The sequence below is a fragment of the Coffea arabica genome, chromosome 7e (assembly GCF_036785885.1).
Source record: "Coffea arabica cultivar ET-39 chromosome 7e, Coffea Arabica ET-39 HiFi, whole genome shotgun sequence".
NCBI classification, from domain to species: domain Eukaryota; kingdom Viridiplantae; phylum Streptophyta; class Magnoliopsida; order Gentianales; family Rubiaceae; genus Coffea; species Coffea arabica.
This window is the reverse complement of record NC_092323.1, coordinates 8,095,811-8,115,943: the sequence shown is the minus strand read 5'-3', so window position 1 is coordinate 8,115,943 and position 20,133 is coordinate 8,095,811. Positions and strand designations below refer to the sequence as shown.

Below are 20,133 nucleotides of genomic sequence, written 5' to 3'. Positions count from 1 at the left end.
GACATATTTTTAAAATATTTTACTAGAATAGTGTATATAAAAAATATTTTATGTAAATATTTTTCACGAAGTTTTTTAAGGTATTTTTTTAAAATATATTTTAAGGTATTTTGGGGGAGTTTTTTAGAAAGTTTTTGGAGGTGTTTTTAAAATATTTTTAAAGTTTAAAAGTTTTTGTATTATTTTTTAACCTATCATCGCCACCATCCCCTTTCTTTCTTCCTCCTTCTCCCTCCTCCCCCTTCCTCTTACTCCTCCTTCTCTTCTTCTCCTCCTATGTTTTTCCTTTATTTCTTTCCTCCCCTCCCTTTCCCCCCTTCCCAATTTAGCTGAGACCAAATCAAGGCTTGTGATAACAACATCATGGCCAAATCATAGGAAGGGGAAAGGAAGGGGTGGGGTGTGGCAGGAAAAGGGAGAGAAAAGGTAGAAAAGAGGAGAAGGAAGAGGGAGAGAGAGGAAAGAGGAAAAAGAAGGGGATGGTGGCGGTGATGGGTAAGGGTGGCGTTGGTGGGTGATAGTAATAGGTGTAAGAAGAAAATGGTGTAGATTTTATTTATTTTAAATTTTTTTTGTATATTTGGAGTTGATTTTAATATATTGTATGAATGTGATATTTTTATAGTTATTTTTGTTTGTGTATTATTGTAGCATTATATATATAAAAAAACAAAAATTTGTTTTCCAAAAAAATGAGGAATCCAAACTGAGTTCTTATCATGCCCACATCACACATGAGGAGGTGTATGTTTCATGAGATCTGCTAAGTTTCGTCATTCATCGACAAATCATGCAGGCGGCTGATGGTTCGGGAGTTCAAATTCGACTCGAAACAGTAAGGAACCCGACGCATTAAGGGAAAATACAGTGCATCCTTTTGTTAAAAATTTCAGAAGGTTGTCTGGTTTGAAGGCTGTCTTAAATGCCTCTGTAAACTCAATTAAATTCTCCCTCTTTTATAGTATAGAAGTAGAAGTAGAGTAGATTGTTGCTATTAAATAAAAATAAAAAGAACAGCATAATTAATCAATCATTTTCGGAACACCCTCCCCCCCCCCCCCTCCCCTTTCCCCGGTCCACGAGTTTGATAGTATGGCGTTTTACATGCCAAATCTCATGACCAAAATGCCGGGCCCAAAAATAGTAAATGAGAGGCAGAGCCAGGCTTTGATGCCGGGCCCTTCCTTGGCTTTTCATTGAATTGTGTTGTTTGTGCGTCTTGGTCAAGTGTATGTACAGTGTATCCTTTCAAAGCTAAGCTTCCTTGTCATGTTGGTGGTTGTAGCGAGTTAGTGACCCCCCCTGCCCGAACCAATAGAAATTAGTCCTAATCAAGCTCTCTTCCTCGCACAGAGTCCGGATATGCATGGATCCCACTCTAAAAAGTGACAGAAAAACGCTGTGCCCATCAATATCATATCATTAAATTGGTGAAGTGCACAGAATTTTGAATACTTGAATCGCATGGGATTAGACGACACAGGTTGCTTCCCCTTAAACAAGTGGGAAAACGGCCCCTCTTTCCTACTTGATCACGTTAAACTGATTTGCCTCTAATCCCACCGGAAACCATACAGTTCCCCCACTGTTTGGGCACTTAAAGACCTTGATTCGAGATCTTAAAATACAGTGAGTAAATAAAACCCTCGGAAATAATTACTCACGATTCAACATGTACCTGTTACAAGGCCTGAATAAACTATTAATTAGGTGCTTGCTTATACATACATACATACATATACATATGTATATTTTGAAGTAAAAGAAAGAAAGACAATTAATTACCAAGATTTTCTGTTCTTTTTTGGGATAATAAGTTCATAACAGGTTAACAAGCGCAATTTATCAAATTAATAACAAATATTCTTTTCTCCCACCAAGATTTTCTTACCATATAAATGCAATGCATGTACTGTCATTTATATCTGTATCTTCACATTTAGAACTGCCTCAAATCAATAATAATAAAAAAAAAAGGTAAAAATTGAGACTCTTCCAAAACCAATTTTCATTAAACACCTGTTGATTAAACCCTTAAATCAAATGAGACAATGCGTTATTGGATTCTGACATTGGAGTCCAATTATTGCGCGTTTTCAAAATACTAGTCAATTAGCTGGAAAAATAAAAGTTGGGCAAGTCTAGCATTTCATCAAGGATTATCTCCAACGTCGGAGGGCCATCTGTCATTATCCTCCTTCCCGAAATGTATGAAACGCAATGGCGGAATATCCTCCCAAGTTTGCCAAACCCGACCCATTCCCCCACCCTTTTTAACTCCACTTCCCACTTTCTCTTTCTCTAGATTGACTTCCTTCTCTTCTCTTCTCAGCCACCAAATCAAGGTTCTTCTTCATTCATTCATGCAACATATAGAAATACGCACAATTAGACAACTCATTTTGCAACCCACGAGAAATTCTTAAAATCCTCCAACCTTTTAATTGCTGAATTCTAGTGTTCTGCTTTCATCTGCGTCTCTCTTCATACAGAAAGAAGTGAAGCCAAATCCTTGCTACTAATTAAGAAGAAAATGAGCCTTGTGAATTCAAGTGCAACATGGGTACAAACCCCTTCGATTTACAATAATCTTACAAGCAGCAGACACAATTCTGCTAACTCCTATCTTTATCACCCTCTCAAGAACAAGCTTCCCTTCTCTATCTTCCTCCCAAATCCCATCATAAAAACAGCCATTCCTTTCTCCTCTTTCTCCATTGCTGCCATTCTAACCAAAGAACAAACAAATGCTCCCCAGGCAGAGAGCAGCAAAAGTAAAGAAGACCAGATTTTTCCAACTTCACCTTCATTCGATTTTAAGGCCTATGTGCTTCAAAAAGCTGATTCTGTGAATAAGGCCTTGGAAGAAGCAGTTTTGCTCAGGGACCCTTTGAAGATTCATGAGTCCATGAGGTATTCACTTCTTGCTGGTGGGAAGAGAGTCCGCCCCATGCTCTGTATTGCAGCTTGTGAGCTTTTTGGTGGACAAGAATCTGTTGCCATGCCTTCTGCTTGTGCTGCTGAGATGATTCATACTATGTCCTTGATGCATGATGATCTTCCATGCATGGATAACGATGATTTGAGGAGAGGGAAGCCCACAAACCATAAGGCCTTTGGTGAAGATGTGGCTGTTTTAGCAGGGGATGCGCTTCTTGCATTCTCTTTCGAATATATAGCTACTGCAACAAAAGGGGTTCCTTCTGAAAGAATTGTGAGAGTGATTGGTGAGTTGGCCAGGTCTATTGGTTGTGAAGGACTGGTTGCAGGACAGATGGTTGATATATGCTCTGAGGGGATGTCCGATGTGGGGTTGGAGCATTTGGAGTTTATCCATGTTCACAAGACTGCAGCTTTGTTGGAGGGTTCTGTAGTCATGGGGGCAATTTTGGGCGGTGCAAATGCTGAGCAAGTTGCCAAATTAAGAAAGTTTGCTAGGTGTATTGGATTGTTGTTTCAGGTCGTGGATGATATTCTTGACGTGACTAAATCTTCTCAGGAACTGGGAAAGACAGCGGGGAAGGACTTGGTGGCTGATAAGACCACTTATCCTAAGCTACTTGGGATTGAGAAGTCTAGAGAGTTTGCTGAGAAGTTGAATAGAGAAGCTCAAGATCAACTAGCTGAATTTGATCCTGAGAAGGCTGCTCCTTTGATTGCTTTAGCCAGTTACATTGCTTACCGGGATAATTGATGAATCATATGAACAACTTCTTGTCTTCAATGAAATTCTATACTACAGTAATTAGTAAAATATTCCGTGCTTAATGTATTGCGTTTATGATATCAAAAGATTTCAAATTCAGCTTGCATTCTTGCACATTTCTTGAATGGAGAGTTGAAGACCGTCAATTTAATTGTTCTTTTGAAGCCTCTGTCTTTGTCCCCGAAGTAAAATCTTGTGTTATTTTGTTTAACCCTTAAACACGCAATGACCCAATTGCAAGAGCAACCGAGCTATATCTCCCCAGCTGAGTGGAGCATGCATAAAGTAGTTGGACGCTTCTTCTATTCTTTTCTAACCAGTTTATTCAACCTTTAAACCTGGAGAAGGCTTTATCAGCATCAGAAATTAGTAAAAATTTAGAGCTTCACCAGCTCTTAGACACTACTAATTCTTTATCATTCATTATCATCAGATGGGCATATGATATAACCACGCAAAATGTTCAAATCTCAATCCACTAATAAAAGGGACGTTTTGCTGATTCATTAGTTTATTCCATCTAGATCCCGCCGACGAAACCCTGCACCAAAATAAGCATACCTTTGACTTTAATGATCATTCTATACAATTCTGTTTTTTTTTTAAAAAAAAAAATTATCTCTCTTCCCAATTCCAATTCAATCGCGCAAGTAAAACAATGAGTAAAAGAGACCGTGTTCCTTGAAACTTTGAAAGGAAAGAGATGAAACTGAATAATTATAGCATTCAAGTCGAGTAGAAAAAGCCAATGTGCAAATGATCAAAGGAATTTTCAGCACAAGCCACAAGATGGCTGGCTTGTATTCGACTCCTGCATAAGCTTTGAGGCAGACCAAGATTCATAACTAAGCCCTTGTATTGTATTTACTTCTTCCTTGTATCGTGAATCTTGCACTTTGCAAAAGCAGTTCATATAAATCATGTCCTTGTCATCCGAAATCTCGTTCGTTGTCTTGGTCTTTTGCTCGAATGTAAAAGATTCTTCAGCTATCTGTGGCCATCAATCATATTTGCCTTTTCGTTGCCGTGATAGTAGTGTTCTGTTTTGATTCAAGTCGTCGTTCTCAACAAGGAAAAGCGCAAATTTAATTCCGAGGTGTGTATGGGCACCAAATCAAGAACCATTTAACTAAAATAAATTCAACCAAATTTAATTCAATCAAAGACCCTCGTGGAACGCGTGCTCCTCCCCCCCCCCCCCCCCCCCTTTCCTTTCTCCAAATCAAAGAACCCCTTTGCAATAAATATCATCCATCCTTTTTGTACTCTTGTTAGGCTAGCCCTCACAACAATCTCAGAGTTGTCCTCGAAGTCCAACTTGTCGATAAATCGAGGCGATATAGAAATGCTCCGGCCCAGCCCAACTTCTATGGCCTGGCAAAAGTCAAGTCTTCATCGAAGCAAAAAGTTTCTCAATATCGCCGTTGCCGGGGATCGAACCCGGGTCACCCGCGTGACAGGCGGGAATACTCACCACTATACTACAACGACTTATTGATTCTATTGCAACTACTTTCGCTTAAAATTGTGTATTCCAAATTCCAACGAATCAAAAAACAAAAATTTGAGTGAGTGGGTGGACAGCCGGGCTCACCTTCCAACCTTTTGGAATCAGATAGATAAACTCTGTCGGGCGAAACCAACGATAGCCTCTTTTGAAGGCTCCAGTAAGAAACCCGTTTTGCCCTTTTGAATCTGCAATTTCTTTTTGCCTTTTCCCCCATGGCATGGCATGCGGGTGTTCGTGATACAAACAAGATACAGAATTTTATTTTATACAACTTTATAACCTGCCTTTGGTTGGCTAATATTGTCAAATATAAATGCAAGTAATTTCTTCTCTTAGTTTCTCTTGTTCTAGGAAAAATATGTGATTTTTAACGTATCCCCTGAAGCTTCATGACCAGATAGATGGCTTGCGCCATCCGAACTGCAGTTTTACCGATTCCCCTTGTAAACCATGATATTTGAGGACTAATGTAAATTTTATCAAAACAGTAGTGTAAGTTCTTGAGAAATAATAATCTGCATTTAAATAGAATATGTAAATTTATTGTACAAGTTATGCTATACAAGATTCACACTAGTATTTGGCTGCATGGATGATCCACGTTGGTTTCTCTCCAAGTCTTTGAAGTGTAAATCAGAATCTGAGGTTGGAAGGAAGTTATTCTGTTCATAGCTGACTGAGTTTCTGATCATTTGATCTTGGCATGCTGAAGTATATAAAAGAGAGGAGTGTAATCATGGGACGGACGAATATAAGCAAGAACTTCTCTTTACCTTGTTGGACACGATCATACACATCCGGAATCTCCGCAAGATAGTTCAATAGTATGATAAGTTTACTATGGACGGTTTTACAGCTATCTATCTTAAAGCAGAACAACTAAATGGCTGGCAATGTCTGATTCATTGGAATATTAGCCGTTTCTCATCAGTTGTTAGGAGCAAGCGTGTCATGGTGTCCTGTTTCAGGGATGAGCCCTTCTCTGAACAATCGATCGATCTTTCGTTGCTTAATCATTTCCTCTGTCCCTGGTAAACTTAGTGGCAGTGCATGAAAAAACTTTTGAAATCTACTCAACCGGCTTCTCGAACTCATTAATTTTCCTGGGGTCGTCGATGCATAAGAATAATCGACATGCTAATGTAAATAGTATATTTCTTAGCCATGATTGCTACCTTCCCCTCATTGGGGTCCCAATCTGCGTGCAAATGCTGTTCATTACTGAATCCGTGATGCTAACTGATCCTCTCAAGGGTATCTGCCTCGAGAGCTAAGGGAAGAATTTACGTATTTTTCGTGCACTGCCACTAAGTTTGTCCAGGGTGCAAGGCGGCCACACTTAGACTAACTTTTTCTCACCGGAAAAGAGAAATTTGTTAGCCCCAGCGCCACTAGGGACCTTCCAAGTCCTTGGGGATGAAATTCGCAAGGGAGAGTGCAGACTCTTCATAGGCAGCAGCAGCAGCAACTGAAGTTGCAATGTGGAGCGAGTAAGCTCTTTCTGTGGTCAAGACAAGAGACTTGGATCCTTCGGCGAAAATGCTTTGTTTTGACTTTACCAAATTAGCTATTGTTCATGCTCAATTGTCTCGGATTAGGAGGAGTCTAGTGCAGATAAAGACGTTGAAGAACCACCAATATGGTCCAAGAAAACAAGAATGTAAGACAAAATTAGATGCTTTAAAGGAGGATTTATCTTTTTATAAAGATCAAATTTTCACGTAGATTAGCTCTAAGATAAATCATGAGGTAGATCAGAGCTAATCATGAGGTCGATTTAATGAAATTTTCATGTTTGAATCGTTTTATTTACCGGGTACGTCATATGTAACTCCTCTTATCTATCAAGTACATTAATTGGAAAAAAAAAATGCACCTAGTATTAGTTCCCTTTTTATATGGCAAATTAGCTGTTTTTTAAATTCCAAATTAGGGTTAATTTCATTAGTAAATGTTTTGATTGTTTCTCTCTTCTCTGCAAATATGTGTAAAATATCTTAATCTTAAGTTGTAAGGATAGTAGAGTCATTCAACTGTTAATAATGTGAGCATTGTAATGAATAAGATCAAGCAGACTGGGATTTATGCGATGTTTGTGGAAGAAGACCTTTTCAGTAGATCTCAGTGAGAAAATGGTGAACACATACATGTTCATTTCAGTGCGAAAAAAGCAGAATGAATTAGATAAAATTTTCAGATATTATCTAATGCCAGCTTGAGTTGCCAGATCTTGGGATTAATCCATTTCTTGTTCTGCAGCATGTAGTAACCACAGATTCGGAATGTTTAGTCATGTCAAGTATTTCATCCCGGACTGACTAACTAAGATTACACCCCACAAAGGACGCATAGATTGTTTTCATCTGAACGTATGGACTTCAACTTTCGATTGAATCCCCAAAACCACCCTAACTTTCTCGGAGAACTACCATCGCTCGTGAGCAGAAAACCAGTCACATGATGTACTTTCCCCAACTCTTCATTTTGTCAAGTGGATTAATTACAGTTTGCCCCCTTAAATTTGATCCTTGTAACGCGTTGTCTCCAACTTCAAATGTGTGTGCGCGCGTGTATATATATTTATATATATATATATTGCCACTTTCATTGACTAATCAAATATTAATAATGAGCTTTTCATCGAAAATTTTGACAAAATGACATTAATGCCTCTACATGATGTAACTAGAATAATGCTATATTTTTAATCAAAATATGGAACATTTTATTAGAAAAAATATGAAGTTACATGATATAAAATATTTAACAAGTGAAAAAATGGTAAAATATCAAAGAATTGACAATTTGTGCCGTGGTGTAAAAAATAAATAACATATTACCAAAACTACCATATGAGTTTTTCATTACTTATCTTTCTTCCTTTAAATTATAAATGGATCAGTTTTGATCATTTTTGTTTAGCTTGAAGCTTTCACAAGATTCTCATGAGTCAATAAAAAGTGAATTGATATTTTTATACCTCAATTATACCTTGCTTTATATTTTATTTGAATTATAAATTATTTCAAAAATTTTTGAGATTTTCTAAATACATTTTTTATCTAGTATAAACCACATTAAAACAAAGTGCCACAGTAAAAAAATATTATCAAATAAATTTTATTCAAAATGCACTAATTATTTTCATTTCATCTAAAACAAGTATTGCTATTGACACGGAGAAGCACATTGAGTTGCTTAGACTTCTTGTTTGCAAATTATCTAATTCATTTTTATTGCTAAAAGGTTGAGTGCATGGTGCAATTGTGTTTAAATGAATTTAACAACTACTAAAGGAACAGGTATTTATTATGTTACAACTGTTATATGAATTCAAGAATTAGTTAGAAATATTCAGGTCATGCAAAATATAACTTTATCTTGCTCCTAATCGCAACAAGTTTCTGAGAGGCAAAATGTTATTAGGAGCCAAATGCAGAAGGGCAAAGTGTAATTAACCCTTATCAAGTATCAGCAACCATGTAAAATGCAGAGGCACCACTTTACCCAATAGTTCTTTACCAAATCGCTGGCCAGTGTCAAATCTCCTCCTGCAACTCCAGTGCCATTACCCAAGCAAGAAGACAAGGAAGCAAATACTTCCCAAAAGTTCAATAGGATTGCTGATGTTTATTTGGCAATTAATTGAATTACCTAAAATGCTGTTTTCAGGAGACGGGTGGGCTAATTACTACGTTTGTTGGGAAAAAAAAAAAAAAAAAAAAAGGAGACGGGTAGGCAAGTATTTAACACTTGCGGAACTCCGGACTAGGTCCAAAAGTCCTTTTCTTAATGCGTGGAATGGAATCAAAAGTCCCTGCCGCTGCGTGGACTTTGTCCAATGGTAAACCCTAAAAGCTAAAGTTAAAAGCAGGTCCTCCAATGCAGTCCTCTCTCTTCTTTCGTGATGCTTTCTTTTCTTTTGCTAACAAAAATGTGGAAACAGATTAGACATCACACTGCAGCATAGCACCCCCTCAGCAGCTTTCATTATTATCTTTCTACCCCACCATAGGCACCCACTCACTGCAACCCCGACCGCAGGACCACCCACAGCATCTTCCCAAGACACTACTATGTCTACGCTATTTCAAACAGCACCAAAAATCACAACAAAATACTAGTTGGGCTGCTTTGCTTGTATCCTCTTATACATTAAAATTATTATTTTTTTTTTTTGGCAGTCTTCCAGTAACAGGAAGAAGAAATCAAAAAACGAATGAAGCTAAAAGAGACATTTATTAATACTCTACTTATATTATACTTATGATTCAGGAACCATCCAAAGTAAAAACAGAGACCATGCATAAAATCGCATGCAAAAAGACACGGGAATTGGTAAACATGAAAATTGTCCACATCTTTTTAGTACTAGAACTAAATTACTAATTAACGCAAGTCCTTAGCCAATGTTGTTGTGAACCCATGACTGTGGACTCCAATTTGTTCAACAAGCTTAGCTAACTTAGCATGCTTACTGCACCATGCTTCCATTAACTTTGCTTCTTTAGCCTCGGCATCTCTCTGCAATGAACTCAGCTGATCTCTGTACTCACTTTCAAGCCTTCCAAGAAAGGCCATTTCTTCTTCCCTCAAGCACCTTATCTTGGCTTCAATTTCCTCCATCTTTTCTCTTCTTTTCCGGGCCTTCTCGGAATCCAGCTGCTGCTCCAACCGGTTCAGACGCCACGTAGCTTCTTTCTTGTGCTGAACCCAGTTTTGTCTCCCTTCTTCCAGCTCTTTACAGCACTGAATGAGAGCGCCCATTTGTTGAACCGGAAAGAACCGGCTCGGCAAACCCATTTCCGGTTGAACCGGGTCCAGGACAGCCGGTTCAGATGGTGAGAGAGTGAGGCTGACCGATGGAGATGGAGTGGAAGACGATGAGGTCAAAGAAGAAGTCGTTGTCGGGGTGATATTCATAGTATTCATCCATGGAGGGAGGGTAGAAGACGGAATTGTCGCGGCCGAACCATTCATCGGTTCTGTTATCGCGACAGAACCAAGAGAAAGAACCGGAGGCGGCTCGGGAAGGGAAAGGTTAGGCATGATAGCGGGAGGCAATGGAAGGGACTGGAATGCAAAAAGTTTTGGCTGCACGTACTTCTCTGCGAAAGTCTCCAAAATGTGGTCGTACTTGCCAGCTTGAACAGCTTTTTCCGGTGAGGCCCTGCCGGAAACGGCGGAGACGGCAACAGGGTCGGTGTATTCCTGGCGGTGCTGTGACTTCTGGAGCTGCTTGAGCTGTTTTTCTTTGAAAACCTCCCACCACTTGCCTAGTCTCTTGGCGGTGCGGCCAGGGACTTCAGCAGCAATCTTTTTCCACTTGTTACCGTACTTGGCTTGTAAGGAAATGACGAGGGATTGCTCTTCGGGGGTTAAAGAGCCTTTCTTGATCCCAGGTTTGAGGTAGTTTTTCCAACGTTCGAGGCAGGATTTGGGGTCTCTGTCAAGATTTTTCCCCATGCGTTGAGAGATAAGATTCCATTCTTTGGCTCCATATTGTTTAACGTAGGCGCGGAGGAGTGCGTCTTCTTCTGGTTGCCACCTTTGCCTCTCCTTCATCTCCTAACGATAATAACCATTTCTGCTGCAATTCAAGAGGACCCCGAATGGTCACCCTTCTGTATATGACATTTCCTTCATTTTTTCTTTCCCTTTTCTATGCTTACAGATCGATTTACGAAGGAAAGATGATTGTAGCAGAAAAATGTTTGATGTTGTTTGGTGTTGAAAGGAGGGGATATTTGCTTAACAACTGAGACGCGAAGAAAGGCGAGGGGTTAAATAGGACTGGTCTAGTAGTAGGGCTTTTTTTCTGCGTTGTGGGAAGGGGGAGCGGGGGTTTTGTATATTCCGTAGGGAGGTGAGGGGAAAAGTTTGGGATTGTTATTTGATTGACACACACTATTCTATTGGGATCGGCTCCCAGCGAAAGATAACGCGCCAGGCCAGAAATTGTTACCCTACACGTACGTTTCTTAAACCAGCAGGTTTTCTAGTAGCGAAACAAATTTGTAGCATGGGAACGGAAGAAAAAGGAAATCCAACAACTATTTCCATACTTGGTCAGGCCGAAAGGTTTTTTCTTCCCTTTTTTGATTGAAAAGAAAAAGAATTGTGTTGCGCATATATGCATGTCGTAGCTTAGAAAAGGGATCATGAGAGTGAAGGTGTTTAGGAGGAAAAAAATAAAGAAGAAAAAAAAAGGAAAGGTGTGTTGATATTTGGTACGTGATGCCGTCAAGGAGAGTACTAAGGGGTTGGAGGCTGGGTGGCGGTGGGGCAGACGGGTACAGAGGGGGCCTGCAACTGTGAGGGGGAAAAGTGTGAGTGGAAGGGAAAGGGGTAGGGGTGGTGTGTGGAGGTGCAGGGGGCGGTCAGAGTGAGTCAGAATTGTGGTGGACAAGACAGGACAGTGAGGCCTAGTTGTGTATACTGTACCACTGGCCCTCTTTCTTTGCTGCCGCATCTGCGTAGCTGCTAAGGCTCCCCTCTCCCTCTCTCTCTTACTATTAGCCACTTGGGGAAGTAATAGTAACAAAGATAGAAAGATGCCAAAGTGCAATATTAGCTGTTCCAAACTACTACTGACTCCTTTGCTCCTTAGTTACTAGGGAAAAAAGAAGGAAAAGATATCCTTTTTCTGGGGATTTTTCTTTCATCTTTTACAAGAACCGTGGTGCCATGCTCCAATTATTTACACAACATAAATGGGAATGCCAAGGACAATGATAATTTTCCCATGGGGTTCACTGCTCAGTTGGTAATGGCCCAGCACCCCGCCCCCACCCCCACCCTGAACTGTCTCCATCAGCCGCTTGCCTTTTTATCAAACTTAAAAACTTGCCTCTGCTCTAGCCTCTTAATGAACTCCTCCTCCTCCTCAAGGTCAAGGGTCAAGACCCTCACCTCCCCAGCGAAGCAGCAGTACACACAATTGTGTGGGTACTCGTGCTCCTCTAAAACTTTCTGTTGTTTTTAACATGCTCTCCTGTCATCTTTTTACGTTTCTTCAGCTGGTCTGTCTTTTCATGCTCTAATTTTGATTTAATTACGTCTTGCATTTCCAAAGCCAATAATGGTTTGTAAATCAGATTGACACGAATCGTCAATCTTGTGACGAAACTCGTAAGAGATTAGACTCATGATCGATAAGAGAATATCAAACTTGGAGTGGATAACCTCAATCCGTTAATCACGTGATTATCGAATCTTGATATAAAAGTCGAGGACGTCACAATCTAGTGTGATTCTAGATTGATAAGTCACAAACACCTCAAGAAATTCTAAAATATTCAAGAAGCCTTGGAGAAACCAAGAAACTCTCAATTTGTACTGTATTAATTGAATGATTGAATGAATAAAACATGATCCTGGATAGGCTATTTATAGCCATACAAGTAGAAACCTAAAGTGAATTAGAAAAACATGACTAAGGTTCCTTCATTTTAGGAACCTAGAATTCGGCTCCTATATTTTAGTTAGGCTGGCCGAATTTATTCCTTGCAACAAATGACTAACCAAGACTCTAAACAACTAAACAACGGCTAAACCAATATGCGAACTAGAGAAGGGTCACTTGTCGTCCTCCTTGACTCGAACAACATGGACAACCTTCAATCCTTCATATTCAAGCCCCTCAATGCGTCTTGGTTCGTATCACAGATCATACTCACTGTAATATGGAATATTAATGTGCTGAGACAATATTAACACTCCTCTCCCCCTTCAAACTCATAGCTAAGAAGTTCACCCTTTTTTGGTACTAAAATGGTGTCACGTTGAAAGACAATTTACTTGTACTATATCTGCCTAGCACACCCTTTCCTTTAGATTCTACTGAATTTTACAATACGGAGCCACAGAGAGAGACAGAGACAGAGAGTTACTGTGGCTTTTGATTGATGAACTGTTCCCCTTTAAGATGGTTGAAGATGACATAGAGATTTTTTTTTTTTTTTTTTTACCCTAGATTGCAACTGCTTAAATTTTGCAATTCATGGAGTGACAATATGCAGCATTAATGTTAACGTCAATGGCGGAAGCACTAGTGCTCACATTTTTGGGATGTGAACCTACTTTTTGAACAGTACCTAGTATGTCTATCAATAATCTTTGCGTCCATTTGATTTGTTATTTTATAAAATTCTTATATAAAATAAATATATTGTATTAATTTAATATATGTAAAATAAAAAAATATAATCACAAAAAATTTGTCTTGGATGATCCCAATTCCCGAATGAGACCTAGTCGATTATCATCGGAGAATCAGCAAACTCTACTGTGGCAAGATATGCTAGTTTATCTACCGCAACTATTAATCATAATAAAGAGTAATAGATTATACAATACAGAAAAACTAGCATTAGAACATGTGCTATGCACGAATTCATGGGCCTGTTTGGAACCTGAGTTTTTTGGGAGTTTGTCTAAAACTTTACTGTAGTGTACTGTAGAAGTTTTTGAAAAAATTTTGTAGAAAGAAATTTTTGTAAGATGAAAAATTTTGTAGAAGTTTTTGTAAGGTGAAAAATTTCTTTTTTCTTTTTTTTTCCTTTTCTATTTTTTTTCTCTTTCCCTTTCTTTTTCTTTTTCTTTTTCTTTTTCTTTCTTTCCTCTTTCTTTTCTTTCTTCTCTTTTTCTTCTTCTTCTTCTTCCCCGTTACCTCCGCCACCCCCAGCAGCCTGCCAGCAACCGCCACCCCTCTCCTCCCTTTCCCCTTCTCCTCCCCTCCCCCCGCAGCCCCCCTCCCCCCGCCTTCCGCCTTCCCCCTGCCCCTGCCCCCCTCTGCCCCATCCCCCTCCCCCTCCTTCCCGCTCCCCCCGCCGCCCCCCTCTGCCCCTTCCCTGTGACAGCCCCACTTTCCCCTAAGGCGAACCAAAGAGGTTAGCGGACTGCCTGCCCAGCTCTCGCCAGGACTAACGGTGCCGTATAGAGCGATCTTTCACGTTCCGGAACTTATAACGCGCGCAAATAAGGCAAAAGGGCAAAATAACCCAAAATAAAAGAAAATGAAACCCGGAGTCGGCCATGAATAGTAACCGACTCGTCCGAACCCAACCAAACATCGAATTACATATACCCCATAACATTTAGCCTTTACAAACCAAAATGACATTTAAAAGTGATACAAAAGTCACTACATATATGGTTTGCCAAAACAAAAGTGAAAACGGCCCTAATGATACATTTAGGGTCCCATTTTATATACAATACAAAAGAGTCATTCATCTAGTTCATTTGGCAACCATTTATCAAAATTCATTCCAAAAGAGTCATATTCCTGTAAGGAAAACAAAAGGAACGGGGTGAGCTAATTGCCCAGTGAGAATACAACTCAAGCAACCAAGTTCATGGATACATCAAGCTTAACAGTCCAATTTACCAAAATAAATAAAGCCACACATTAATAATGAGGATAAAAGGATACGGGTGGCTCTCAATAGCCCTTTTCCTCGTTTGAATTCTTGATCGGTCTCATTGACTCTCCGTCAATGTTTGAAAAGTAACCAACTGTAGACCCACTTAACTTCCATTCCCTTCCTCCTAACAGTCCTCAACCGGGCCCGAAATCCAAACGCATGCATTGTGGTATTACTCGAATATATCGGAATCGAGAGTCTCTCATACTACACGATTCCATATAACCTTACCCAAGACTCATTAATTGTCACGACCAAGCCCTTGCTGGCTCGATTCAATCAACTACCAATGGGGTTGAGCTCATTGATAACATTTGAAGTCATGTATTTCATTTCATATAACATTTGGTGTAAAATTCCAATAACTTTTCAATAACATGCGATACAATAAGTGAGAATGATAAAGTACACTCTCACTTCAATTAATTAACATTCAACATCTCAAGTTCAAATATCAAAGCCATATAATAGCACATAAGTGAGTAGTACACTCACCAAGCTAGCAAATGTAGTTTCAAGCACTTTAGTCAAAAGAACGTTGCACCACCGTCACGACCTAAAAACATGTAAACAAATACAATAAGACTCGCTAACGAGTCATAAACCAAGGCCAAACATGACCCCAATAAGGTTCCATAAGCATTTACAAACATTAAAGGAAACCAGAAATTAAGAAAGGGCTTTAACTAAGGCCTTGATATGAAAACCGGATTTGACCTCATAATGCGGTAATGGCACAACTCTCACCACAATTATCGGATGGGGGTGTAAGACCCACCATTTCGAAGCCAAGAAACAGAACTACAACAATGTAGAAGGTCACTCAATCCAGTTCCTAACACAACTAGGTCAAATATACGAAATACTATACCAGAATTCCCAAAACAGGTTTGCAAAACGCAGAAAACTGTAATCGGTATATCTCAGTCCATACAAGTCCAAATGCCGAAATTCCAAAGGCATATGTTAACTAAGACATTCAGCTACATTTCCTCAGAAGACACCAACTTCAAAATCCAAACCAATTCCAGTCAAAACAGGCAATTTCTATCGCAGTTCGGACATTCTGTGCACCAAAAACAGCAACAGTAAAAATGGCATAACTCACTCTACACTCGTCCAATTGCCCTGAAATTTTGCAGGCACACTAAACTCATCAATAACTATAACTTTCATGTTTTGAGCAAAGTCAAAATCGGCCTCTAGCTATGACCTAAATTTTCGGACAGAATAGGGGTTCATGAACCCTAACTTTGCACATTTCATTCCAATTCCAAAATTGGTTGCATTTAACAACAATTCACACCCACTAAAGTCATTTCCAACCATTACAATTCATCATACAAGCCCCCAACATCAAGATCCTATTAAACCAGAAAAATTCCCAATAAAAGAAAAACTTCACCAAAACAAGCCAAATCAAGAAACAAATCATATATTCCTTCACTCATGCCACCATTAAGCATAATATAACCATCATTAGGTATAGGGGAGAGGTTGTAGCATCACTTACCAAGAAACAAGGGAAAGAGAGATTGTGGACACCTTTGCTCTTCAAAACAACTTCACTACAACCCTTACTAGCACTAGAAGATAGGATTTTATGGAGTGGAATCTTGTTTATTCGGTTGATTTAGATGATTTGCTAGTTGAAATCTTGAAGATTGAAGAGTTCTTCTTCTTGCAAAAGAGTGAGAGAGAGCCGGCCAAGGAGAAAGAAAAATGAGGAAATTTTGTGAATTTTTGATATTTAATCCTTTGGTCAAAAAAGTCAAGAAAGTGAATAGTAATTCTTAAAGTCCAACCAATGAGATTGTGACACTTGTCACACTCATTAAATGCATTCCTATCTTTCTTTTCTCTCTCACATCAATCACTTCACACACACTACTTATCTCTTAACACCCGATAAATTTTTCACAGTATCTGAAACTTAACCTTATTGGCCGAATTTTTTCGAACTTTTCGCACTAGTGGGTCCCACGTCCAATATAGATTCTTAATTTTCTAAAAATGCACCAATGCTAGAAAAATCATCTTAAAACTATAACTGCTCATAAAATCCACTAAGAAAATATTTCTAAGCCAGAAAATGCAGAAAACATACAATTAAGGGGAAATAAACCCTAGAAAAATAATAGGGTTTTACGGGTTCTCACATTCCCCCTCCCCCCGCGCCCCCTCTGCCCCGCCTTCCCCCTCCCCCCGCCGCCCCCCTCTGCCCCTTCCCCCTCTCCCCGCCGCCCCCTCTGCCCCTTCCCACTCCCCCCGCCTTCCCCCTCCCCCTGCCGCCCTCCTCTGCACCTTCCTGCTCCCCCCGCCGCCCCCCTCTGCCCCTTCCCCCTCCCCCTGCCGCCCCCCTCTGCCCCGCCACCCCCGCCTTCCCTGTCCCCTTCCCGCTTCTCATCCTCTTTCTTTTCTTTCTTTTTTTTCCCCACAGAGAGGTGGGAATGGTGCCGGACGTAGAGAGAAAAAAAAAAAAAGACAAGAGAGGATGATGGCAGGGGAGGAAGAGGGGGAGAGGGAAAAAAAAGAAGACCGGCACCCGCACCGGAAATTGACGCGGAAACCGGCGACAGAGCCGGCAATGGAGGTGGTGGTGGGAGAGGAAGAAGAAGAAAAGGGGAAGGAAATTTTTTTTTTTGTTGTGTTTTGGATATTTTAAGTGTGTAGGTTAAAAATTTTATAAGTTTTTTGGGTAAGTTTTTTGGGATTCCTGTAACACAAGTTGTTAAAAAACTAGTTTTATACAAACTTGGTAAAAAACCAAGCTTCCAAACAGGGCCCATATTTCAATTCAAAACAATACTTATATATTATAATATAGGATAAAGTATATGAAAAGGCAAAAAAAATCAAAGAAGTGTATGTTTGACATGTTAAAAAAAGTTTATTTCGTAAATACAAAATGAACTTTCTTAATTTTAATATCTTAAATATGTTGAAACCAAATTATGTTAACCTATTGTTTGTCAATACATGATAACAATTTGAACAAAATAATTTAATTTATAACGACTTACATGATACAGCAATTGTAAACTTATTTATCAATATATCATGCTATACCCATATATCAAAATTTTTAACATTAAAAATATAAAGTATGACTAATTCATTTTCCTTAATTTTAAAAAATAATTTCGCCCATATTGTAATCCTAAAATTGTTGAGTGCTTATAGAATAATGTTCTTCATAAAATTTAATGTAGATTTAAAATAATCTTTATAATTTTAAAATTTTAAAATTATTAAAAACTATTATTTTTTACCTGCTAACTAGTTATGTGCTGCTTTCTATGATTTTCAGATCTCTTACCACGATGCTATTCTTTCTGTCATATCCCCACAATCATATCATTTATTTTCCCCTCTCTCCGTCCAATATTGTAATAGTTCACCGTCCTTTTTTTACTGCTCCTTAACTTGTCGTTATTCTCTTTCCCTCCCCTGTAGCTAGCTTCTAACTTTCTATAATTATCACCCAATTTCCTATTATTTTCTTTGCAGCATTCTTCCAAACGCCTTAAATCCATAATTTGCTTTTTAAGGCTAGTAATACTTTATTTTTTATTCAGTGATTTCATAATTTAGAATTCACAAATGATACCATTATTAACATTTTAAATCCATGATCAATTAATATTATTTTCTATATAATTTGTCCTTTCATTTAGGAAAAGGGTTGGGACTTGGAGCCGGGGGGAGGTACAGAGAGGAGCGTGGGGAACACGTGCAGAGTGGAAGGGTGTAAGGATGAATTGCAAAATCCCAATGGGAAGCGAGACCCATCAACGCATTTCTCGGATCTGTTGTAAGGGAACCTCCTTTGTCTTTGGCTGGTGCCTGGAGGCTGGAGGGGCCTTTCCTTCCTATCACGCCCTACGGCCCCTATCCTATCTCTATATGTATATGTCGCCCTCTATGTGGTGCGTGGCGGACTTCCTCAGCCTCAGGTCTTGAATGCTTTTCTCCTCTACCCATTAATCTCTCTGTCTTTTCTTTCTACGAGTTGGGGCTACCCTATAACTGTGATCGTAATCTAAATTCTAATCAATCTATAGGACAGGATGGTAGGTTAAGCTTACTAAGGCACTAGGTGCCCACGACACCTAGTATGCTAAAAATGGGACAAATTTTGAACTTTGATAGGCCATTTAACCGTTTTGTTGAGCATTTTTTTGATTTGATCGGTGTCCCAGTTTAAGTCAGGGCGTGGAAAATAAAATGAAAAACAGATTACTGAGTCCAAAAATATATATATATATATATATATATATATAGCCTACAATTTCAATAACTTTTCCACGTTTTCCGATGGAAGTGCGAAAAAAAAAATTATTTCGGAAGAAAGATTCTTTATGCACTTTTTTTTTCCTCAATAACTTACTTTGCTATATCAATGTGTCGAGATTGTAACGGAGATTAATTTTATATACAATGATAATATGTATATACTAATTATGAGTTTGATGTTATTTGTATCATTCTATATCTGGTGTTGACATATGATATGCGTTCGAACTTCGAACCAGTTAATACATACACTAATGAATATAAAAATTTTAAGCTAGTCACATTATATTAAAATATTTTAAATAATTTTCAATCCAAACAAATTGAACCACACACGGAAAGGGGCAAAGCTGAGTTGCAAGATTTTACTGCGCCTGGATTGCGAGTGTTTCAGGAAAATCATCATAATATATCCTAGGCGCAATTTTGATTAGTCCCAAATTGCCTTCAATATTGGGATTTAGAAACTCGTTGCAGACTCTGTTAGGTTTGAAATTTTACCATATGCCATGTCATTTTTCATTCAATAAAACGCTATACATCTATTTCAATCAACAACTCAAGTTTGAAGTATTACGAAAACATGTATCTATCTATATATCTATTCACTAGTTGATCAAGTCCAATGCAACTTGGGAATCGGTTTCGATGATCACTTTCCTAAATCCCTTGTCCCATGCCAGCTTAATACCCTTCCAGATTGCCCATAATTCCGCTGACACGTTGCATGCCATCCCTTCCATCTTCCCATTTCATCTCTAGTTAGCTCTCCAGCAGCATGGCTCTACTTGCAGAGAAAGTTAAGTCAAACTTTTTCTTTGGGTACCAGAGCACACGCAAAAAAAGGTCAAGGGTCCATGAAAAGGGGCTCACCGACCCAATTTGACTTTAAACAAAACTAACCGGCCAGGAGCACAGAACAAAAAAATGAGTCCATGATGCACATGGGCCTATGTGGCTTATGGTCAGGCTTTTAAAAGTAGTGAGTGACCCACACTGTTCTTGTTTTGAACTTTAAACATGCCTTCTTCTTGGTCTCTACCATAAAGGCCGACTAGGGCCCCACCACATCCATCGGTTCGGCTGCTCCTGGGACCTGACATTTGAGATTTTGGTGGAAACGACAGGGGACAAGAACAGAACTTATCTTCACTAACATTTTATTAGCTTCTCACTTTTTCTCTTTTTTTTCC

General features: G+C 39.1%; 2 protein-coding genes and 1 non-coding gene across 3 annotated transcripts; 1 reads left to right on the top strand and 2 right to left on the bottom strand.

Annotated features, from left to right (window-relative positions):
- Positions 1–2,191: 2,191 nt before the first annotated feature.
- LOC140011412 (geranylgeranyl pyrophosphate synthase, chloroplastic-like) lies at positions 2,192–3,820 on the top strand. Its single transcript, XM_072060216.1, has one exon. The coding sequence runs from the start codon at positions 2,534–2,536 to the stop codon at positions 3,692–3,694; it is 1,161 nt and encodes a 386-aa protein (XP_071916317.1). The 5' UTR covers positions 2,192–2,533; the 3' UTR covers positions 3,695–3,820.
- Positions 3,821–5,125: 1,305 nt separating this feature from the next.
- Positions 5,126–5,197, bottom strand: TRNAD-GUC (transfer RNA aspartic acid (anticodon GUC)). Its single transcript has one exon. It is a non-coding gene; the product is annotated as a tRNA-Asp (tRNA).
- Positions 5,198–9,453: 4,256 nt separating this feature from the next.
- Positions 9,454–11,271, bottom strand: LOC113699223 (transcription factor AS1). The gene has a single exon (XM_027219423.2). It carries the CDS (start codon positions 10,779–10,781, stop codon positions 9,606–9,608), a length of 1,176 nt encoding a protein of 391 aa, XP_027075224.1. The 5' UTR covers positions 10,782–11,271; the 3' UTR covers positions 9,454–9,605.
- Between the last annotated feature and the right edge of the window lie 8,862 nt (positions 11,272–20,133).